General features: G+C 42.0%; 1 protein-coding gene across 6 annotated transcripts in view; it reads right to left on the reverse strand.

Annotated features, from left to right (window-relative positions):
• Positions 1–24,968, reverse strand: part of CLIP4 (CAP-Gly domain containing linker protein family member 4) — a 70,557-nt gene extending 45,589 nt beyond the window's left edge. For 4 of the 6 annotated variants that reach the window (XR_010750447.1, XM_066378605.1, XM_066378604.1 and 1 more), the window contains exons 1-3: positions 24,835–24,968; positions 7,876–8,023; positions 936–1,075 (exon numbers count right to left, since the gene is read on the reverse strand). Coding sequence is in view for 5 of the 6 variants with exons in the window: in XM_066378605.1 (XP_066234702.1) it covers positions 936–1,075; positions 7,876–8,008 (273 nt within the window). In the remaining variant the exon portion in view is untranslated. Of the gene's footprint in view, positions 1–935; positions 1,076–7,875; positions 8,024–23,349; positions 23,680–24,834 lie in introns of those variants that run through there. The other 2 variants (XM_066378603.1, XM_066378602.1) reach the window with 2 other exon arrangements.
• Between the last annotated feature and the right edge of the window lie 301 nt (positions 24,969–25,269).

Raw genomic sequence — 25,269 nt, forward strand, 5'->3', positions numbered from 1 at the left:
ACCACGTTTTTTCCCTGAATAAAGACGGATGCTCCTTTGGGGGCCGCCATTGCATCGGCTTAGGAACAGTAGTGACTGTTCACCGTGCGGTCCTCCCGAACCCATCTTTATGTATATATCTTTAATTCTCTGTCTATCATTTATTTAATTCCATACCTTTTCCCGTTTGAGGACCCCGTAGTAGACTAGTTGTGGCTGGATCGCTACCCAATATGACTACTGAAGTCAATTGATTTCAAACCAGCGCTGGGCCACCAACTTAGTCCATCTTATCTGAATTTGTTCTCGACAAAATATGCAGATAGAACTGGCTTCTCTTAAGGATAAATTTTAAATCTGCACCCAACAGTAATGAACACTGAACTTTTTAACAGACTTAAGGAAATTGTTAGAGAGTATTTCAAGTTCATCTAGCACTCCAAATATGTTCCTTCACTTCTCAAAGAGCATCATGGTATTTGAGAAAAGGATAAGCTCTCTCCTGCTACACTATGCTGGTCAAGGAGCCCAGTTATTCTTTTGTCCCACTTTCAAAACATATTTTTTTTAATTCTACAAAAGCCTAGATCTTTAAACAAACCACCCAAAAGTATAGATAAAGCATGATGGTAATCAAGTACTCTTATGAAAGAATTTTTTAAAGTTTACAAAATTAATCTGTACAAGAAAGAAAATATGAAAAATGCCTGCTCCCACAGGGAGTCTATAGTGTCAGCAGTCCAGGTGTGAGCAAGGGCGGGGCATGAGGGACTGATGGGAAGGATGGATCGCATTCACTCACGGCTCCATGAGACACCTGGAGTCAAAGAACAAACGTCAGACTCTTTAAAAGGTTTTCCCTTGACCGCCATCTTTCCAGTTAGATGGGGGCGGGAGGGATCTATGTGGTTTAACAATCCTAACAATGCCAAACTTAAAAGGTAAAAATGCCTTACCTCATTTCCAATAATGTCGATGTTTTGCTGGACCTGAGGCACCCACTGTCTTAAAATGGCAAATAATTCCGATACAGAAGTTTTGGGATCAAAGAGGATTTCCTGACAGGCTGTATCATTAGGATCAAAGAAAGAAAACTCTGAAATAAAAATGGTGTAAATTAAATTTACTAAAAATTGCACATAAATATTGATATGTTAAAAATAATAAACAGTATGACTGGAGTTTAAATGACACAAATATTCTGGATGCTAGAAAAAGCAATTCTCAAAAGCAAAGTCAAAATGGCCAAAAAGTCAATTTACCATACCACCTTTTATTATAAATGAGACAAAAACAGCAGTGTGCAGACCCTGACCTCAAACCCTGAGCTCACCAAAAATTACTTCTAAGGCAGAGAAAATGTGTCAGCTTTTATCAAAAGTTTCACCTCTCAAAACATAAACATGGCATGAAGAGTAAGTCCACAACAAAACAAATGAATGAGATAGCTAAATCATGAATTCATAAAGAAAGGTCTCAAAAAACACTGACCAATAAATTAAGTTGCAGAATGATATACAATATCTATCATTTACATAAAATTATAAGTACACAAAACAAGACTGCATATTGTTTACAGATAGATACTCACATATAAAAGTATAATAATATGGTTTGGAATAGTCATACTAAATATGAGATAGTAGTTACCTCTGGGGAGCAAGGGGAGTAGGATCAGAAAGGAAAATGGAGAAAATTTCACCTTGATCTTTAAAGTTTTATTTCACTTAATTAAAAAACAAGAGCTAAAGGAAAGATAGGCAAAATGCTAATAGTTGTTCATTCTGATGGTGGTCATGTGTAATATACATTTTTGTGATCACTCTTTTTCACATTTGTGAATAATTTCCTATTTTTAAAAAAATGAAATACAATGAGAATATTCAATACACAATAACAATAAAAGTAACAAACATGCCAGTAAATTTTTGAGAATTTATTGAAAAAAAAAAAACTAAAGGGGGAGGGTGATTTAAATGGAGAGAGACACACCATGTTCCTGCACTGGAAGACAAAATATTGAAAGCTATCAATTTCCCTAAGAATGTTATTTAAAATAATTTCAAATCTAATCAAACTCTCACCAGGATTTATTTGTAGGAAGAAACAGTCAGAATTACTCTACTGCTCATCTGTGCCAGAGCTTCTCACACATGAATGTAGATAGGAATCACCTAGGGACCTTGCTACAATGTAGATTCTAATCCAGTGAGTCTCAGGTGGGGCCTGGGATTGCATTTCTAACAAGCTCCCAGTGACGCCAATGCTACTAGACTAAGAGCCACACTGGGAATAGCAAAGATCTAGAAAATAAATGTAAGAGAAAGAAGCAAAAATATGTGAACCAAGAAGAATAATGACTAGCCCAACAAATACTGACACATGTAACAGTGCTTCATAATTATATACTGAGGTAATGTCAATAGCAGAATCATTTAAATAATAATAATAAATAATAATAAGTTATACTTATCAAGTGCTTAATGGGGCCTAGGACTATTATACACAGGGTGAGGCAAAAGTAAGTTTACCGTTGTAAGAAAAATACAGCCTTTATTCTTGTGTTATTATTTATTAATTACTGTGTTATTTTCCATACAAACAACTGTAAACCTACTTTTGCCCCATCCTGTACATTTTATATGTATTACTTTATTTCATCCTCATAACAACCATATGAGGTAGGTATTGTTATTCTCATGTGATCATAAAAGAAACAAGGTAATAGAGAAAATAATATGCCCACGATTACACAACTGGTAAGTGGCTGAGCCAGAATTAAAGCCAGGCTGACCTATAATCATAAGCTCTACATTATACTGCATATGAACAAACATAACTATGTCCAAATTTTAATCTTCCGTACAGCAAGAAAAAAAGTTTTAATCAGAAGAAAGTAAGGGTAGGGTGAATGGGGAGAAACTCCTGTTTCAAGTCAAAATAGAGTAATGGCAATTAGATCTGCCTTTCCATCGGAAAAAAAAAGAAGGAAATAGGTGAAACACAGATTCGAAGACACTGGACATCAGGCAGTGAAGTATAGTGACCCCTAAGAGACAGGATACAAATAAGGTATTACAATTGCCCCAGGCTTCTGCCTTGAGAGTTTCCAGCCATAGTGAAGAGAAAGGGAAACCAAGAAAAAGCCCAGTATTGGCCCTGGCCAGATGGCTCAGTGGCAGAGGCGTCAGCCTGGTGTGTGGAAGTCCTGGGTTTGATTCCCAATCAGGGCACACAGGAGAAGCAACTATCTGCTTCTCCAGCCCGCCTCCTCAGTCTCTTTTCTATCATTCTCTTCCCCCCATGGCTCGAATGATTCAAGCAAAGCTGGCCCTGGGCACTGAGAATGGCTCCATGGCCTCACCTTAGGCACTAAAATAGCTTGGTTTCCAAGCAGCAGAGTAGTGTCTCAGACAGGCCAAGCATCACCTGGTAGGGGGCTTGCCAGGTGATCCCAGTCACAGTACATGCAGGAGTCTGTCTCTCTGCCTCCCTGCCTCTCTTAATAAGAAAAAGAAAAACATCCCAGCAGACTTCTGAGTTGAGGAGACAAAGCTGAAAGCCCAAGTAAATCAGGCAGCTGGAATGCACAGGGCAGAGGGTTAGAGAGGAGAGAGATGCCCAGCAAGAGAACCTTAGAGACGTGTGGAGGGCCTCCCTCGAGTATTTAACATAAGCTTGTGAGGAAACACCTGAAGTAAGGGAAAGAACACTCAAAAAGGATTAGAGGGATTAATGCCCAGTACTCTTAAAGGCCTAAACCCACCAAAAAAATAAACGGAAAAAAGTTCACATGGCAGTCAGTAGAGCACTAACTAGTGAAAACTATTATAATTAGCCCCACTCCAGAAACACCTAACAAATCATAAGCAAAACCTAAAAGGATGAAACTATTTCCGAGTAACTTAACAGCATCCCAGAAGCTCAAGAATGTTTATAGGAATACAAAAATATCCAGTGCCCCAAAAGGCAAAATTCAAAATGTCTAGCATTCAATCAAAGATTACCAGGCATACAAGGGAAATACCTGACCCATAATCAGGGAAATAATAAGTTAAAACAGACCAAGAGTTGACACAAATATTATAATTAAGAGAAAAGAACATTAAAACCACAATGATACTGTATTCTCAATGTTCAAAATGTTAAATAAAGACACGGACAATATAAAAACCCAAATTAAACTTTAGAGATGAAAAACTACATCTGAGATGAAAACTACACTGGATGAGCTCATTAGCTGATTAGACACTGTAGAATAAAAGATTAATGAACTTGAAGACATAGCAACAGAAACTATCCAAAATGAAACAGAGGAAAACAACTTTTAAAATATGAACAAAGTACTAGTAAGCTGTGGGACAACATGAGTGGTCTAATATTCATGTAACTGGACCCTCTGAAAGGGGGGGAGGGCAGAAAAAATATGTGAAGAAATAATGATTACCCAAACTTGATGAAACATGAAACCCAGAGATCTAAGATATTTAACAGGCCTCAGGCAGAGGTAATCAATAAATACCTATATTAGCCCTAGTGATGGGACCTGGATGGGTAGGTAGCTCAGTTGGTTAAAGCATTGTCCCTATACGCCAAGGTTGTGGGCTCAAACCGTGGCCAGGGCACATGTGAGAATCAACCAATGAATGCACACATAAGTGGAACAACAGATCAAATCTGTCCCTCTCCCCCCCTTTATTCTTTCTCTAGAATAAATAATATTTTTAATTACACCAAGGCAATCATAGTAAAATTACTCAAAACTAAAAGAGAAAATCTTAAAAGCAGGCAAGAGAAACAAAAAAGACAGCAAGTTTCTTGTCCAAAACAATGCAAGTGAGAACAGTGGAGCAACATCTTCAAGTACTGAAAGGAAAGTCTATCAAACTTGAATTCTATATTCAGCAAATATATTTTTTAAAAGAGAATGTGACATAAAGATGTCAGACATATAAAAGCTAAAAGGACTCCTCACCAGCAGACCTGCGCTACAAGAAACTGTAAAGGAAGCCCTCCGGGCAGAAGGAAAAAGGTTCCAAATGGCAATCTGGATCTGCACAAAGGAATGAAAGCACAGGACACGGTAAGTACATGCACAAATACGATTTTTTTATTAGTATTAGTTAAATCTATTTAAGAGATGACTCACTATTTAAGCAAGAATAATAACAATGTATTGTGAGGTTTAGTAGCATAAATGTGTTCTGTGTAAACTGGCTCTGAAGGCATTCAAAGCAAAAAAGGTTCCAAAAATCTTTGCATAAGGGTGAGAAAGAACATCTAGTCTTGCAGTACAACCACCTTGAGAGTGAGCACCGAGCTGCACGTCTAAGCTCCGGTTTGGTTTTCCTTGTTTCTTCATTTTAATCTTAGTCTCACATTCAATAGCTCCCATAACACTTAGGATAAAACACAATTCCTTACCAATGCCTAAATGACCCTGCATTTTCTGGCTCATGCCTTCCTTTCCAGCTTCATCTCCTACTAGTCTGCCCCGGTGTCACTTTGCTTCTCAGCCACAGTGGCCTTCCATTAATTCTTAGGATCTACCAGAATCCTTTCCCCAACTCTGAGCCTGTGATTTCCTGGTCTTCTGCCTGGAACCCCTGGAACACTTCTCTCCGGGCTCTTCTCAAAACCATCTTCCTCTGACTCTTCGGATGAACACCTAATCTAAGATAGCCACTCGGCCCCATTATCCTCTGTCACACACCCTGCTTCTTTTCTCCACAGAACTCATTATAATTTATAATAGTTATATTGTGTTTATTCATTTGTCTGTCTATTGTCTGTTTCCCTACTAGAACATCTGTCTTGGTCACTGTGCTATCCTCAGCATCTAAGACAGCACCTAATAGTGGTCGGCAAACCGCGGCTCGCGAGCCACATGCAGCTCAATCAGATTGAGGACGTTTTTAGCAAAGGTCAGTTTAGGAGTACCCTAATTAAGTTAATAACAATGTACCTACCTATATAGTTTAAGTTTAAAAAATTTGGCTCTCAAAAGAAATTTCAATCGTTGTACTGTTGATATTTGGCTCTGCTGACTAATGAGTTTGCCAACCACTGACCTAGCACATAACAGACCCTCAATAACTATAATTCTGGATGTCACTTTTTAAGGGGGCCCTGACTACAGCATACTAAAAGGAAAACAACTAGAATGAAAAGGGTCTAGAAATTCTGACAACGAGAAACTCCTGAAGGAACCAGAAAGGTGTACAGACTAAAAATATTCAAATTATCTTCAAATATTTAAAAGCTATTGTAAAGAAGTGTGTGCTCCATATATCAAACTAACACCAAATGGCCAAAGTTTCAAAAAGATATACTTTGAGTCCATATTAAAAAAACCATTTCATCACAACTAAAACTTTTACTAATGAAATGAACTATTTCATTAGTTTCCCACTGTTGACAATATCTAAGTGACTAAATGATTATCTGTCGAAGAGCCTGAAAATAGAACTTCTATAGTACTGAAAATTAAGTAGGGAAAGTTGAACTGCAGGTCCATCCAGACACTAAAAATCTATAATTCTAAGCATACAGTCAATGCTTAATTTCCATTATACAAAGGGGTCAATATCCATTATCATCTTTCATTCAATATATTTATTCAACATACACAGACTAAGTAACTAATATCAATAAATGACTATATTAGCTCCAATGAGATAAACAAAAACAACATGATTCCTACTCCATCACAAAGACTTATTGTCTATGAAAGGAAATAAGACAATTATGACTGAAGATAGATGAAGTACTCTGCTTAGGGCAAGGTAAAAAGAGCTTTAGTTCAAAGTGTTTCCCGTATAACTGATTTTGTTATAACTGGCAATAAATCCAGTCAATTTGTGTAAAAGCTGCAAATAACTCCCAGGTTCTAAACACAGGTTTTATGTAATACTTTTAATGATTTCAAGGTAAGCCTATGTAGAATCTGAACATATGAAAATAGCTTATTTGAAAATGAAGTTATTAGAATAGATATGGCTAAAAAGACAAATTCCCAATCCAATAATTTTATATTAATTAAAATTTGCATTAACTCTCTGTCCAACGATGATTTGAAATGGTCACTCAGTATTTTACTTGAAAAACTCTAATTCGGAAATGTAACACATCTATCAAGTTTATCTCCTGGTTTTCTTTTATTCCTTTATCAACTGATTATATACAGTCTCAGAAAAATAAGTTTAAATAGATAAAAAATTAGATTACTTCTTAATTTATATTTTACTGAGACTTAAATGAACCAATTTAAATAGGAACCAAACTCAGGTAAAAATCTCACCCTCTCTGCTTTTTTTTTTTTTTAAGTTTTACTATATTTTATTTGTGTACACATTGATAATTACAACAGCAGATGACTGAGACAGGGTCTAAATTAGGCTTGCATGTGTACTGAAATTTGTCATTACGTTGTCCCCTAGGTTTGGGTCATTTTAAGAGTGATTATTTAGTGTGTTAATTAGAATCCTAGCATTTTGGAGACAGCAGGGCCCCTGGAAATGACTAGTTGACAGTGCCTTCATGTCATTTTTTTAGTATATGACTTTCTTAAACAAGTCAGTACATGTAACCAAAATAAATACATCAATAGCAGAAGAATGCTGGATGTCTAAGCATCACTGCATTCTAAAAATAAGATCATCTAAATCTATTATGGTGCTTAAAATGAACATTTTTACATAATAAAAATGCTGATAGCAGAAATAAAACGTTTAGTTTAAGAGACAGAAAAAGCAATTGTAGTTTTGAAAAAAGAAAACCCTAGCAGTTTTATGAAAACCACAGCAAACTGTTTTAGGAAAAATTGTGAGTGTAGAAAAGGCATAATACAAGTCAAGTTACCAGTTCATAGAAAATGAGGACAGGGACTTAACATACCACAGTCTGAAGGCATTGGTGCTGCAGAAATGGAAAAAATCACTGGCGTGTCAGAACCTGAAAATAAAAACGGGTATCTTCCAATCAAAGAAGTTCCTTCTAATGGAAAATCCGGAAGGTCCTCTATGGTCATCTTCTAGAAAGCCACCTTTAAAGAGAGAAGGGGAGAAAGCATATCTATTATATCTGTATGCAACCTAGAATGATTGCCTTCAATCACAGAAAAGCCTACATTCTACTAATATGTAATTTACTGACATTTTCAACTTCAACCTTCAAGAATCTCTTTTAGAGAGGAAGGGGGAAAAAACTTCCTTTTAGCAAACTGTTGTTAAAGAATACACATTACTTCACACTTACCACCTACAGAGTCAGCATCACATGTAATCTCTCTAAACAAAGCTCAGGAGTAATATTATTTCCCAATAATAGATGAAAACATTTTTAAATGCTGAGCTAATCCAAATGGGTGACGTTCTCTTTACTCACAGCACAAACAAGGGCACATTGTCCCTTGTCAATGGGCCTTTAAGTTCCCATGGCATCTGACACAGGTTATACCATCCGTCAGCCAGTAGTTCCTGCCATGTGCAATCACATAAAAATAATCCAGTTTAGGATAGTCTCATTATTTCCTGACATCCCAGATGACTTTAGTGAAAATTATTGCATCGATCATACAAATCTAAGAGGTTACCGACGTGGTTCCAATTCTTAACAACGCACAGGATCTGGTTGGTCTATCCCGGCAGAGATGGAAGGCCACGCCCTGTACAGCCTATCCTGATACTACCTCTTTTTCCCAGTGCTTTGAATAAATTTGCTCTAAATGAGAATGGTGTGTGAAATATTGTGCATCTTGATATCTGTTTTTAAATATAAACAGAAAACCATATTACAAAACTATGTGAAAATGATTTTTTTATAGTTTATTTCGGTTAGAAAGAATAGAATAAGTAAAAATAGCTGAGGCCCTGGCCGGTTGGCTCAGCGGTAGAGCGTCGGCCTGGCGTGCGGGGGACCCGGGTTCGATTCCCGGCCAGGGCACATAGGAGAAGCGCCCATTTGCTTCTCCACCCCCCCTCCTTCCTCTCTGTCTCTCTCTTCCCCTCCGGCAGCCAAGGCTCCATTGGAGCAAAGATGGCCCGGGCGCTGGGGATGGCTCCTTGGCCTCTGCCCCAGGCGCTAGAGTGGCTCTGGACACAGCAGAGCGATGCCCCGGATGGGAAGAGCATTGCCCCCTAGTGGGCAGAGCATCGCCCCTGGTGGGCGTGCCGGGTGGTTCCCGGTCAGGCGCATGCGGGAGTCTGTCTGACTGTCTCTCCCCATTTCCAGCTTCAGAAAAATAAAAAAAATAAAAAATAAAAAAAAAAAAGCTGATAGCTTATCCTAGTAGATTATGCCATGCAAGGTATTACCCAATGTATGGTTAACCAGCCCTATATTTAACTTAATCATCTCTATCCTCACCTCCCTTCTCTAAAGAAACAGTCAGCTCCCCAAGGTAACTGGTTCCTTTCCAACTTGACTGACAGGTCTTCTGAATGCTAAGCAGGAACAGGTCAAGAGTAAGATGCTCTCTTTTTTCTCATATGGTGCATGTTTATATGGACATAAATGTTATTATTCATGAAATAACCTAAGTCAGTGCCACTATGTTAAAGGTATTCAAGTTTTCATGGACACTAAAATTACTTGCCACTCAAAACTCTGAGTCATTTTGAAATTCACCTTGCCAAATAAACAGAAAAATTAACAAGGAATTGGTGTCAAGCAGCATGGCAATCTTCCTTAAGTACTATCAAGTCCGAAAAGTAACACCACAAAGATAGCTCTCCTTCAACACTACAGCTTCTCAGTGTGGAAGTAACTCAGAATTTCTACTTGTTGGCCTCTAGTCGTTTGGCAGTAAGTTTGGGCGAAATATTCCATTCCAAGTATGAAGCCACCTTTAAAGTCAAGGAACAGAAATAAAATTTAATAAATATATAACCACTATGTACAAGATACTACACTACTCTAGATGTTTCAAAAAATACAAAAATGAGTAACAGATGGTCCATGCTTACAATCTAGTAGGGTGAATAAAATAGCACTAATTACTGCAGATAAGTGATTTTCAATCAGTGTGCCACAAGAATTTTTTTTTTTAATAATTATTTTTTATTTATTCATTTTAGAGGAGAGAGAGAGATAGATAGATAGATAGAGAGAGAGAGAGAGAGAGAGAGAGAAGGGGGGGAGGAGCAGGAAGCTTCAACTCCCATATGTGCCTTGACCGGGCAAGCCCAGGGTTTTGAACCGGCGACCTCAGCATTCCAGGTCAACGCTTTATCCACTGCACCACCACAGGTCAGGCTACCACAAGAATTTTTAAGACATGCCATACCTGACTATTTAGTCAGGGGCACTGACCTCTTTTCCCTTAGACCAGGGGTCCCCAAACTTTTTACACAGGGGGCCAATTCACTGTCCCTCAGACCATTGGAGGGCTGGACTATAAAAAAAACTATGAACAAATCCCTATGCACACTACACGTATCTTATTTTAAAGTAAAAAAACAAAATGGGGACAAATACAATATTTAAAATAAAGAACAAGTAAATTTAAATCAACAAACTGACCAGTATTTCAATGGGAACTATGGGTCTGACTTTGGCTAATGAGATGGTCAATGTCTGGTTCCATATTTGTCACTGCTAGCCATAACAAGTGATATGACACGCTTCCGGAGCCGTGACACGTGCATCCCGCGTCACCGTAAGTAGTACTGTACGTGAGCGACACCGCGCTTTGCGGCGCTGCCACATACAGTACTCCAGGAGCACAGATCCTGTGCTCCTCTCACTGACCACCAATGAAAGAGGTGCCCCTTCTGGAAGTGCGACGAGGACTGGATAAATGGCCTCAGGGGGCCACGTGCAGCCCGCGGGCCATAGTTTGGGGACCCCTGCCTTAGACTGTCAAATAAAAAAATGACAACAGTCAACACAACAATAGCTGTCTGGTGTGAGTGAGTCAAAATTATACCTACTTTTTGCTGTGCTGTAGGATTTTAGTAATCAGTTTATGTTAGCCATGAGATGAAAAAGGTTGAAGACTGCTGCTAAAGATAATGAAACAGAATGGGATTTGTTCCATAACAAAGCACAAGCAGCATGTCCCATGGCAGGTCCTGGGAATCAGAAATGGTGCAGGAAAGAAGGCATCTCCTAGGACAGGTCTTGAAAAATGACCCTCAGAAATTGGGGCAGAAATTTAATAGGGGAGCATGTTAAAGGAAAAGTAGGCTGGAATGCATGCTACGTCCAGGAAACCAGTCAGAGGTAAGGCTGAGAAGGCTTTTTTAGGGCTATACTCGGGGGTGCTTTAAATACCTGATCAAAAACCAAACCACTTAATTCCATGAGCACTGGGAAAACACTGATTATCCAAAGAGGAGAGTATCCTATAATTCAAGCTGTGTTCTAGGAAGATTAACCTGACTACAATCACACTTTGAGATGTAGTCATGTTCTTTTATACTCATAATTCTTCAGCAAATTGTAAAACTCTTCTGAGTTGGTTAAGAGGAGCCATGTTTCAAATTCTCCTTTCAAAGAGTGGGAGAATTCTCCATTCAAAAACATTTTTTAAAAGTGATCCCCAAAGCACCTTTCATTTCCTTGTAGACTGTTGAGATTCTTAGAGAACTGTATCGTACACAACTATCACCTGCCACAGGAATTCATTAGTGACTTACATATACTTAATAAACATTCAAGTCCTAGACTCAAGGTAGAAAAATGATTCATTCAACAAAATGTAACCAGCTTCGTTTTACTGTTAGCTACTTCAAGCCCAGAGAAGCTACAATATTACCTAACCAATATAGTGAACATTCTCTGTATTTTGTCTTAACTGCATTTTTTCCCAGTCCCATTTCCTTTCCTTCATTAAAACCCAACATTTTACATTTTGTCCCACCAAAGAAAACTATACACCTCTACAAACTCCTGTATAGTCTTAGAATCCTTTCCTAAAAGCAATTTCTAGATGCAAAGATCCCTGACACCTTGGAATATTGGTCAAACTTGAAGATCTACTGATCTAAATTGAGTACATACTTTCATTTCAAATTCAACTGTGGTTAACTGATGATAACAGACTACGCAAAGTAAGCCTAAGATTAAAAAAAAAAAAGTTGTGGCAAAAATGCACCTGTGGGAACCAGTCAGAGGCAGATACTGTGTAAGCACCCTTCGGTCACCTCAGCCCGTGGCCGGGCCTTCAGTGAGGACTGTGTTCAGACAGTGGAAGTAGCTTGAAGTCCAATGTTAATAAGGAAAACACATGGGCAGTTTTGCTTATATTTTTCCCTTGATCAAAAATATAGAGCCCCAGAGGGCGACAAGATGGTGAGGGAGTAGGCAAATGTACAACTTTCACCTCCCAGAACCAAAGTGGATTACAACTTAATTTTAAGAACCATCATCTGGAAAAACCAACTTTGGACTAAACTAAGAGGACTCTTCAACCAAGGATCACTGAAGAAGCCACACTGAGATTGGTAGGAAAAGCAGAAACACGGAGAGGGCTGCCCAGCTTCCTGGAGCGAACGGCAGTCCGGAGAGACTCGCGTGGCAGAAAGTGAGTTTAGTGGAGAGGGGAGGGTCCTGAATCCCAGGAACAAAGCCCCAGCCTGCAGCCCCAGAGCAGGGGTAGGGAAACATTTTGGCTGAGAGAGCCACGAATGTCACATATTTTAAAATGTAATTTCGTGAGAGCCATACAATATGCTCTCACGTGTACTTTACGCATTATCCAATAAAAATTTGGTGTTGTCCTAGAGAGGACAGCCGTGACTGGCTCCAGCCACCTGCAACCATAAAAATGAGCGGTAGGAAATGAATGGGTTGTAATACATGAGAATGTTTTTATATTTTTAATGTTATTTTTTTTTTAAAGATTTGTCTGTGAGCCAGATGCAGCCATCACAAGAGCCACATCTGGCTCATGAGCTATAGTTTCCCAACCCCTCCCCAGAGCCTAGAAGAGGCCTACGGACAGTATTTAGCTGCGAAACAAGTCAGGATACTGTTTGTGAGAAAAAGACAGAGATCTCAGACCCAGGATTATTCTTAAAGGGACCGTGCAGAAAACCTCTCTCACAACCACTCACCCGGGACTCCAGGGGACGGGGAGAGAGGAGAGGACCGGAACAGCGGGAAGAGAGTGTAATCTAGAAGGCACAGGGAGAAACACTTTGAGAGACAGCCACCCTAACCCCTAGGCTGAGTCACTCCCCAAATCTGAAGCGAATATTTCTCCTGGAAACAGCAATACCAGCAAAGGGAAGCAGGACACCAGCCAAACAAGCTCTCCCGCGGCACTCAGAGCAGAGTTGCTTAGAAGGAGGGAGCTTTCGGGATTACAGTAGTGAGCCTTAGGGTCTGAGCTGCAGCGCCCCCACCCACATGGCTGAGAGCTTGCTGGAGGGTGAGTAGCTGTGGGAGGCGCAGAAGCGCGGTTCTGTTGGCAAGGGCAGAAGCCAGCTGGCCACCACTGAGGCCCAGGTATGAGCTCAGTCTTGCCTGGCAGTGGCAGAGGGGACAGGCGAAAGTGGTCAGGCCCAGCTGCGGGCCGCCTGCAATCCAGCGTGCGGAGGAAGGGCAGAAGGGGCAGAGACTGGGTGCTGAGCAAGGGCACAGGCGTGCAGCCTCGCCTAGCCTGCAGAACCGAGGCTTGTGGCCCAACATTTGAGCCAGCTCCTCCTATAGGAGCAGGGCAAAAGCCCGGAATCAGGCAGAGTCCCACAGATGAGCATTGGCACGCAGCAGAGCGAAAGCCTAGAATTAGGCAGAGACCTGCAGCTGAGCAAAGGTGCTCACCCCTGCCCTCAGGGACAAGGCTTTTAGGCCCTTAAGGCACATAACCCCACCCGCAGGGGCGGGGCAAAGGCCTTGGCCACCGAAGCTTATAGCGTGTGGTCACAGCCCCTCCCGTGGAGGAGAGGCGGAAACCACCACAGTGGGCTGGCACTGACAATGCCTAGGCAGCAGTAGCAGAGGGGTAGTGGGCCTGCAGACAGACCACACCTAGAGAACACAGAGGCCACACCCAGTGAACTCCAGTGGCCAAAACCTTCTTATACAAAGACAAAATGGGAAGGCAGAGAAATGCAACACAAATGAATCAAGAGTAATCCCCAGAAAAGGACCTGAATGAGTCAAATATAACCCAATTACCAGATGCAGAGTTTAAAATAACAATTGTTAGGATGCTCAAAGATCTTAGAACAACAATAGATGGTCATTACAAACACCTAAATAAAGAGATAGCATATATAAAAAAGGACATTGAAATAATAAAAAAGAATCAGTCAGAAATGACAAATACAATATCAGAAATGAAGGAGTTAAAAGCAGGATAGATGAAGCAGAGGATCGAATTAGTGAATCAGAGGACAAGATAAATGAAGGCATGGAAGCAGAGCAGCAAAAAGAAAAGAGACTCAAAAAGTCTGAGAAAACTCTAAGAGAGCTCTGTGACAACATAAAGAGAAATAACATCTGCATCATAGAGGTTCCTGAAGAAGAAGAGAAAGAACAAGGGATAGAGACTTTGTTCACTCATATCATAGCTGAAATCCTCCCTACATTAAGGCAGGAAAACATCTCACAAGTTCAAGAAGCACAGAGAACTCCATTAAAGAGAAACCCAAAGAAATCTACATCAAGACACATCATAATTAAAATACCAAAGCTAAGTGATAAAGAGAAAATATTAAAAGCTGCTAGAGAAAAAAAGACTATCACCTACAAAGGAGCCCCCATAAGGATGACATCCAACTTCTCAATAGAAACACTTGAGGCCAGAAGGGAATGGCAACAAATATTCAAAGTAATGCAGAACAAGAGCCTACAACCAAGACTACTTTATCCAGCAAGGCTATCATTTGAAATTGAAGGAGAAATAAAAAGCTTCCCAGACCAAAAAAAAAAAAACAAAAAAAAAAACCTCAAGGAATTCACTACAACCAAACCAATGCTGCAAGAAATGCTAAGGGGCCTGTTGTAAACAGATCAAAGGGGAAAAAGAATATAATAAAAGAGGAATACGCTTTAAAAAATAAAATGGCAATAAACAACTACATATCAATAACTATCTTAAATTTAAATGGATTAAATGATTCTATCAAAAGACATAGGGTAGCCCTGGCAGGTTGGCTCAGTGGTAGAGCGTCAGCCTGGCGTGTAGGAGTCCCGGGTTGAATTCCCGGCCAGAGCACGCGGGAGAAGCATCCATCTGTTTCTCTACCCCTCCCCCTCTCCTTCCTCTCTGTCTCTCTCTTCCCCTCCCGCAGCCAAAGGCTCCATTGGAGCAAAGTTGGCCCGGGCGCTGAGGATGGCTCCATGGCCTCTACGTCAGGTGCTAGAATGGCTCTGGTTGCAACAGGGCAAAGCCCCAGATGGGCAGAGCATCACCACCTCGTGGGCATGCCGGGTAGATCCCGGTCGGGCGCTTGCGGGAGTCTGTCTGACTGCCTCCCCGTTTCCAACTTCACAAAAATACAAAAAAAAAAAAAAAAAAAAGACATAGGGTAGCTGTGTGGATAAGAAAACAGGACCCATACATATGCTGTCTACAAGAAACACACCTTAAAACAAAAGATGCACATAGACTGAAGGTAAAAGGATAGAAAAAAAATATTTCACACAAATGGAAATGAAAAAAAAGCTAGGGTAGCAATACTTATATCAGACAAAATGGACTTTAAAACAAAGGCTATATATAGTAAGAGATAAAGAAGGTCACTACATAATGATAAAGGGAGCAATCCAACAGGAAGATATAACCATTATAAATATCTACTCACCTAATATAGGAGCACCTAAATATATAAAGCAGACTTTGATGGATATAAAGGGCAAGATCAATAACAATACTATAATAGTAGGGGATTTCAATACCCCACTAACATCACTAGATAGACCCTAAAGAAAGAAAATTAACAAAGAAACAGCAGACTTAAAGGACACACTAGATCAACTCGATTTAATAGATATCTTCAGAACCTTTCATCCTAAAGCAGCAGAAAATACATTCCTTTCAAGTGCTCATGGTACATTCTCTAGGATAGACCACATGTTAGGGCACAAAAGCGGTCTCAATAAATTTAAGAAGATTGAAATCATATCGAGCATTTTCTCTGATCACAATGGCATGAAACTAGAAATCAACCACAGAAAAATTAAAAAATACTCAAACACTTGGAAACTAAATAGCATGATATTAAATAACAAATGGGTTAACAATGAGATTAAAGAAGAAATAAAAAATTTCCTAGAAATGAATGATAATGACCATACATCAGCTCAAAATTTATGAGACACAGCAAAAGAAGTCCTGAGGGAAGTTCATAGTACTACAGGCATACCTTAAGAAGCTAGAAAAAGCTCAAATAAACAACTTGACCCTACATCTAAAAGAACTAGAAAAAGAACAGCAAGTAAATCCCAGAGGTAGTAGAAGGAAGGAAATAATAAAGATCAGAGCAGAAATAAATGACATAGAGGCTAAAGAAACAATAGAGAGGATTAATGAAACCAGGAGTGGTTCTTTGAAAAGGTAAACAAGATCGATGAACCTTTAACCAGACTCACTAAGAAAAAAAGAGAGAGGACTCAAATAAATAAAATTAGAAATAAGAGTGGAGAAATAACAACTGACACAATAGATATACAAAATATTGTAAGAAAATACCGCCTGACCAGGCAGTGGCACAGTGGATAGAGCATCGAACTGGGATGCAGAGGACCCAGATTCGAGACCCCAAGGTTGCCAGCTTGAGCGCAGGTTCATCTGGTTTGAGCAAAAAGCTCACCAGCTTGGACTCAAGGTTGCTGGCTCGAGCAAGGGGTTACTCGGTCTGCTGAAGGCCCACGGTCAAGGCACATATGAGAAAGCAATCAATGAACAACTAAGGTGTTGCAACGAAAAACTGATGATTGATGCTTCTCATCTCTCTCTGTTCCTATCTGTCTGTCCCTGTCTATCCCTCTATCTGACTCTCTCTCTGTCTCTTGTCTACAAGGCCATTGTACTCAAAACAGCCTGGTACTGGCATAAGAACAGGCATATAGATCAATGGAATAGAACAGAGAACCCAGAAATAAACCCACACCTTTTATGGACAACTGATATTTGACAAAGGAGGTAAGAGCACACAGTGGAGTAAAGACAGCCTCTTCAACAAATGGTGTTGGGAAAATTGGACAGCTACCTGCAAAAAAATGAAACTAGACCACCAACTTACACCATTCACAAAAATAAACTCAAAATGGATAAAAGACTTAAATGTAAGCCGTGAAATCATAAGCATCTTAGAAGAAAACATAGGCAGTAAGCTCTCTGACATCTCTTGCAGCAATATATTTGCTGATTTATCTCCATGGGCAAGTGAAATAAAAGACAGGATAAACAAATGGGACTATATCAAACTAAAAAAGCTTTTGCACAGCTAAAGACAATAAGAACAGAATAAAAAGTCATACTACACAATGGGAGAACATATTCAACAATACATCTGATAAGGAGTTAATAACCAAAATTTATCATATAAAGAACTTGTAAAACTCAACACCAGGAAGACAAACAATCCAATCCAAAAATGGGCAAAAGAAATGAATAGACACTTCTCCAAAGAGGACATACAGATGGCCAATAGGCATATGAAAAAATGTTCAACATCACTAATCATTAGAGAAATGCAAATTAAAGCCACAATGAGATATCACCTCACACTAGTCAGAATGGCGCTCATCAACAAAACAACACAGAATAAGTGCTGGCAAGGATGTGGAGAAAAGGGAACCCTCCTGCACTGCTGGTGGGAAGGCAGACTGGTACAGCCACTGTGGAAAACAGTATGGAGATTCCTCAAAAAATTAAAAATCAAACTGCCTTTTGACCCAGCTATCCCACTTTTAGGAATATACCCCAAGAACACCATAAAAAGGAGAAATGCACCCCGATGTTTATGGCAGCATTGTTCACAATAGCGAAAATCTGGAAACAGCCCAAGTGTCCATCAGTGGACAAGTGGATTAAAAAGCTTTGGTACATATCAATATATACTATGGAATACTACTCAGCCATAAGAAATGATGACATCAGATCATTTACAATGACATGGATGGACCTTGATAACATTATACTGAATGAAATAAGTAAATCAGAAAATACTAAGAACTATAAGATTCCATACATAGGTGGGACATAAAAACGAGACTCAGGACACATGGACAAGAGTGTGGTGGTTAACGGGGGGGGGGGGGGGGCACAAAGAAAACCAGATAGAAGGTGACGGAAGACAATTTGACTTTGGGTGATGGGAATGCAGCATAATCAAATGTCAAAATAACCTGGAGATGTTTTCTCTGAACATATGTACCCTGATTTATCAATGTCACCCCATTAAAATTAATAATAAAAAATATATATAGAAAGGGGCCCTGGCCAGTTGGCTCAGTGGTAGAGCATCAGCCCCATGTATGGATGTCCCGGGTTCAATTCCCGGTCAGGGCACACAGGAGAAATGCCCATCTGCTTCTCCTCTCCTTCTCCCTCTCACATCTCTCTCTCTCTCTCCCCCCCTCCTGCAGCCATGACTTGATTGGAGTAAGGTGGCCCAGGCACTGAGGATGTCTCCACGACCTCAGCTTTAGGCACTAATAAGAGCTCAGTTGCTGAGCAATGGAGCAATGCCCCAGATGGTTGGAGCATCGCCCCCTAGTGGGCTTACTAAGTGGATCCCAGTCAGGGTGCATGTGGGAGTCTGTCTCTGCCTCCCCTTCTCTCACTGAATAATAAAATATATATATATGGAGGGAAGGAGGGAGGGGGGGGGGAGAGAGAGAGAGAGAGAGAGAGAGAGAGAGAGAGAGAGAAGTGTCTTCCCACAGTGTTGTGAATTCGGGTCTGCTCTCATCTCTGCAGTGAGCAGCCTGCCCGGGACAGGACAACTCTACATCTGGCTGATGCCAATGGCTATCCAAGAGTGGTAACACTCCTAGCAGACAGGAAATGCCTGTTGGACCTCTATGACAACAAAAGCAGTACAGCTGTGATGAAGGCCAACAATGCCGGGAAGAGGAACGTGCAACTATACTGCTAGAGCACGGAGCTGATCCAAACGTAATGCACATCCATGGCAACACTGCCCTCCACTATGCTATCCTGGGTCAAAATCCAGCTATAGTAGCAAAGCTGCCTTCATACAAGGCAAATGTTGAAGCGAGCAACAAGGATAACCTCACACCACTTTCACTTGCTAAAAGTGAAAACAAAGAGCGGACAGTGGAACCTTTATTACATAGGACCTTTATTACCTAGCAGTCCAAAGTCAATCGGCTGGAAAGCCTTCCCAGCAAACCTGGCACTAATGATTCCTGGGACGAAGACCTTGATTTGGATCCCAAAGAAGCAGCAAGTAGTCCACAGAATGAAACAAATAAGAACTGGACTGATGTTGATGGAGGACACAAAAGTAACAGTGGTGATAAAATGTCAGCATTAGGATTAGGAGAAGACAAAGATGTAGAATCACCTTGGGATTCTGAGAGTTCCTTTGCAAGGTGTCCACAGAAGCAGGCTGATCACTTATCCAAGGCTGCAGATCAAAGAGGAAAAAAAATATACTAAATGGACAAGTAGACGATTCTCCTAAAAAAATATTCTCATTAGGAGCCTACCGTCGAAGTAAAAGGTCCTGTCCCTGACAAAGCAGTAGGAATGAGTCATGCACAACCGCCCAGATCAGATTTGCCAACAGAACTAGACGAGATCGGGCGCGTTCAGGGTGGTATGCCGTAGACCAGAACTAGAGTTGGAAATAACATAGGAAGAGCAAGAAAGGCTTGGGAGTGGGGGGGCAGAGGAGGAGATAACCACCCACAGATTAAAGGGACTCTTCAAAGTTACAACAAGGAAGGTAAATGAATATGAAAATGAAAGCTTAGTTTCCTGGAGGTATAGAACCAATTCAAACAGAAATGGTGTTGGGCAGATAAAATATTGATATATTATGCTCACTTTGTTAAAGATGGCACTGCCCATGTGGAAGCCTATTGCCCAGGTGATGATATTAGTTGCCCTTCTTACTTGGGATGAGCGTGATTATATTAATGTGTGTTGGGGCGGGCTGTGGGCAGGCAGGATCCTTGTAGGCTGGGGCTTGGTTTTGGGACTAAGTCTTTCCCACCCTTTTTGATGTGGGGTGGGGCACTCTCATGAGGGATCCCATTATGCCTCAGATAAGTGACTTTGTATCAGACTTCCTTGTTTGTATATTGGATTAAAGGTTTTGATTTCTACAATATAAAGTGGGGCAGACCGAGAGCTTGCTCTCTCGGTTCCTGAGACTAGCATTAGTGGAGAGAGCAGAGAGAGGAGAGCAGAGAAACACCACATGGAGGAGGCCATGAGAAGCAGCCAAGATGGTGGAGTGCTCAGGGAGAAGCTAGTTTGTGCAGAGTTTGTGTAGAGAGAAGGAGATGGGAAACAGAGGTGAATAAGGCTGGTGAGGTAGATACTTTTGATTCTAGGAAACTCGGATAAGTCAGTGGCTTTGGGAGCCCTGAATGGAAAGGGAAATGTTTTCCTACTGTGTGTATTTCTTGCCCACCAGGTGCAAGCTAGGATTAAAGCTAATGGCCCACCAGTTCTTGGCTCCGTTGTTTTATTACCGTCTGTCTGAATCAGATGAGAACCTGATTCGCATCTGATTCGCATCGGCCAGGCGGCTGTGACGGTAGCCGTGGCTACTGGCTTTACAAATGGATATTCAGATTAATATGTTAAAAGATAAAGTAATCTTTGCCTGACCTGTGGTGGTGCCTGACCTGGCATGCTGAGGTGGCTGGTTCAAAACCCTGGGTTTATCCAGTCAGGCACATAGGAGAAGCAACCATGACTTGATGCTTCATATTCCTCCACCCCAGACCCTGTCTCTCTCTCTAAAAATAAATAAATAAAATCTTAAAAAATAAAAAATTGTCCCTAAGTAGCCATGTATATAACATGCAGTAAGTAGACGCAAATTCCCAAAACTTGGGTTTATATAGAAATCCCATCCTACTCCATCACCCCAAATCAGCTCTAAGCAAAAGCATCTTGTAGCATGGCTAAAATAGCTCATGATTTCTCAAGGACTACTGGATGCCCTAACACAGAATGGTGGTGAGCAGAGAGGCCCACTAACTTCTACAGAGTAGTTGTTGAAGGCTATTAAGACCTCACTAAGGAATCGCACTGAGGCCAAGAGATGCCAAAGTTTTTTTAGAATATGGTTCAAAGGCGCATCCTTGAGCTATTCAACTAACAGGAAGTCCAAGCTGTGTCCTCACAAGTTGGGATCATGAGGGCCTCTCAGCTGTGAGTCATCAAGGGATACCCAAAAAAGTAATCCAAGAAAAATAAGCATTTAAAATATGTCACCAATAATTCATTTACATGAATCTGTTTAACACTAAGCAGAGATTTGCAGCATCGGATGCTTAGTTAGCTCTCAGCCCTAGGGAAAATACAAAGAATACTTGCCCTCAAGAAGATTACTTACTCATTGAACAAATATTCTTACTAAATTTTAGGCTGGGCATAGCAAAGGCAAAGAAAATAGATAAGCCCTTGCGCACATGTAGATTACAGCCTAGTGTAGGATTCCTACAACAAAGCCATAATTACCATATAAATGTAGTAAGTGCTGGATTCAAGAAGGCCAGTGAAGACTTCCTGAGGGGCTAATAATTTAAAACTGTGGTGCCCAAACTGGTAGCTTCTAGGTGTACGCAGTTATTTATTTCAAATTAAAATTTTAGTTCCTCCATTCCTCTAGCCCCCGAACAGAGTCCTCAAAATCCACATGTGGCTAGCGGCCATCACGGTGAACACTGCAGAAAGACTTCCCTCATTGCAGGAAGTTCTACTGAGCATCACAAAAGGAGAGCTGTGCTGCTCAAAGTCAGGATGAAAATACAATATCCAGATGCCTAAAACAACAAGAAACAAAGGCTGACAAGTGAAACAAGCCTGTAACAGCACAGTTAATTATACATAATTAACAAGAAAATAGTAAGCCTAAAAGTAACCAGATATTTGCAGGTTTAAACTGGGAAAAAGCGTTAAGTGGGTTCTGTCACATAAAGATCACTAGCACAGGTTTCAATACTACAGTTATTATAAGCAATAAAAGACACTATAAAAGAACACTTTTTTAAAAGGCCTTGCTGGTGGGAACTGTAGCTGGTAACCCCAAATGTCAAATAATATACTATGTATCAAACCTTTTATAACATATTAACACTGATGACATTTTGACATCCAGTCTTACAGCTCAGGTAGTCCATATCAAATGCAAGCATTTAAAAATGCATATTCATGTTAGCAAAATAAGATAGGACCAGCAAGGTTTTTGTAGCATAAAAATGCAAAAAGCTAGACTTCTGCCATTTTCCCTTCTCTGCTTTCCCTCCTAGTTGCTGCATGTCCTGCACCACGTGATCTGCCATTTAGACGACTTACTTCAACTGTGCCCAAAATTCCTAAATGACAAATGTCAATGCAAAAGTGAAGTACAACTAAAGGATTTGGGGGATGTTTCTACAGCAGAGGGTGGTTACTGAAACATTTGAAAGGCACCAATCCATATTATGATATTGCTACAATATGAACCACAGTCTAGCTGGGAGCATAACGCAACTTATCACCCCATGAGAATATCATTCTCGGCTACATATCAAAACAGTTTCTCAGAGTTTAAATCTAAATTGCCTGTACAGTCTCTGGATGAATGAACAACCTGACATCTAATTTAAAAGAAGGCTGTTATTATAAACCTATAGATTTAATCCACAAGAATGCTGTCTAAACCACGTCTGTTTAAGACAGGTCTCAAAGCAAGTGTCTCTCCAAACTTCCCTTCTCAATTCTCACGGTTCAGAATTAAGGAATCCTGGGGTAGCAAAAGACTGGAGGCAAAATCACTTGATTTAGTTTTGAATTGCCACTGGCAAAAGGTTTCTTAATTTAAGAAGCAAGGGGAGATCTGAAGAGGCCCATTTCAGGAAAAAGACGAAGGAGGGGCCGTGCACAGCACACTGGTGAGTGCAGGAGGCAGGGGCGCCGGGACAGTCGTGGTTGGCGCCGCAGAGCTCCGCCGCGGGTTCCGGCCCATCCTACACACCGCGCTGCCTCGCAGCCTCGGGTGAAACCATTCGTGAGAGACGGAAACGGCAACCCACGTCCCCGCCTGCGGGCCACGCCGCCCTAGGGAGGCCTCCGGGAGCCGGTGACAGCGGTGCGCACCGGCGGCGACCGCGGGGCTCCGGCTGGCCCCCGAGCTTCCGCGCGGCCCTCCCGGAACCGCCGACCGCCCCACGGACACCCGCGCCCCCCGCCCACGCGGCCTGGAGTCCCCGCGCGCTCCCTCCCACCTGCCTCTTCGGTCTCTCCGGGCGGCGAGCTGGAAGCGGGGCGCGGGGGAAAGGCCGAGAGGCGCGCTCCTCCGCCCGGCGCCGATCTCGGGTGGCCGCCGCGGGGCCTCCCGCCGCGTCGCTCCCGGACTCCGTGGACCCCTCCCGCCGGCCGCCTCCGCGCGCGCCGGAGCCGGGCCCCACGCGGGCTCTGCGCGCGCTCAGTGCGGACGCCTGGGCCGCGCGCAGGCCGCGTCCCGGAGCTGGCGCGCACGCCCGTGGGGGTGGCGGGCGGAGGCGAGGGCGCGCGCCTGCACTCCGGCCTCCCGCCGGCACCCCCGGCCTCTAGGCGGACAGAAGTGAGCCCGAGGTTAGGGCCCTGTGAGAGTACTTCAAGGGTTAACCTTGTGTGGAGGTGGCGCGGCTGTGACATTTCCAGCTTAGCCCGAGGCCAGCTCCCGGCTCTGGGAGGAACGCCGCCTGGCCCAGGGCAGTGAGTGGGGAAGCAGCTGTGGCATGCTGGACAGACACTCTTCCACAAAGCCTTTGGCCATCCAAATCTGACCTGCCTCCTGGGCTAAACACACTCCCACCACCTTCCTACGGGTAGGAACCGTGTCTTACCCACTTTGGGTTCCCCTAGCCCCGTGCACAGCTCGAGCTGGTAACAATGTAAAAAGCGTAGTCAGTGCCATACCCTAAGTTGAATAGTAATTATACCCCAGGGTGTCAGTATAGAGGCGAAGTGAGTAGTCATCCCAGAAGTTCATTTCCCGCCTGCTTTGCGCCCCTCTCACCCCCTTCTATCCTGGTTCCCTTCTCCGTCCCCTCCGTCCCCCAAGAACCAGAAAGTGGAGAAACTGGGACAACTGACAGACTTGAATGCTGGCATCCTGGTTCTCCATCACCTTGGAAGGAAAGGTGTTACTTGACAATGAGTCCCCTTAAAAAAGAAGCTTAATGAGTCCATTGTTTTCCCATGACAGGTTTTTTAACAACTCTGAGGCCTCTTTGTTCTGGCTTCTGATAAACAAATTACTACACACTGTACTTTCATGTTCACCAAGCACCATGCCAGGCAATACCTGCTGCTGAATGAATGCCCATCCACGTCTCTACAAGAACAGAGGTGCCACTCGGGGTATGCTGGAGCATCTTTTCCTGTTAGAATCATCGACTCCAGGAACTAGAAAGGGCTACCCACCCCTCTCTAGTTGCTTGAGTCTCCCTTGCAACATCCTCCCACCAAATGGCCATAGTTGAACACCTCCAGTAAACAGGAATTCACTTCCTTTGAGAGCAGTCATTTTATCTTTGATCCACCTTGTTGAAAAATTCTTCCTACCTTTGGAGCTAAAATCCAGCTCCCTGCATGTCCTCCTTATTGAGTTGTTTCTGCCCCAGGGCACTTCCAGATCAGTTCTGGCTTTAATTCAGAGTACCCAGGACAAACATTCTGTGTCTCTTAGGCAGCTCCTTATATGACATGGTTATGGCCCCACTCACCTGCATGATGAGGGACTCTGGATGAAGCATCTTAGCTTGTCTAGAGCTCAGAACGGTTTTCCTGTTGAGTACAGAGAAGAGAGAAACTGCCACCTCTTTCTATGCTTCTATTAGCATGGCTCAAAATATCAAAGTAGTTGTTTGCAGCAGTCACGTCACATTGTTGAATGGGGTGGGGCATACTGTCAACTAAAACCCATAGCACTTGTGCAATATTTAAATACCATGACCATCCCACAGGCCCTGGTCAGCTGCCAGGGACTCTGTCTCTGCAGGTTTAGCATCTTCCTACTCTCTCAGGGATGATAATGTGACGCAGATGCTTCCTTCTCCCTGGGAGAGAGGAGACCACCTCCTTTTCCCTGCTCTCTTCATACTCTGTTCTTGTCTGACCCTGCCCTCCTCTCTTAAGGGTTAAAAGAAAGAAGGCCAGGG

The sequence above is a fragment of the Saccopteryx leptura genome, chromosome 3, assembly GCF_036850995.1.
Source record: "Saccopteryx leptura isolate mSacLep1 chromosome 3, mSacLep1_pri_phased_curated, whole genome shotgun sequence".
NCBI classification, from domain to species: domain Eukaryota; kingdom Metazoa; phylum Chordata; class Mammalia; order Chiroptera; family Emballonuridae; genus Saccopteryx; species Saccopteryx leptura.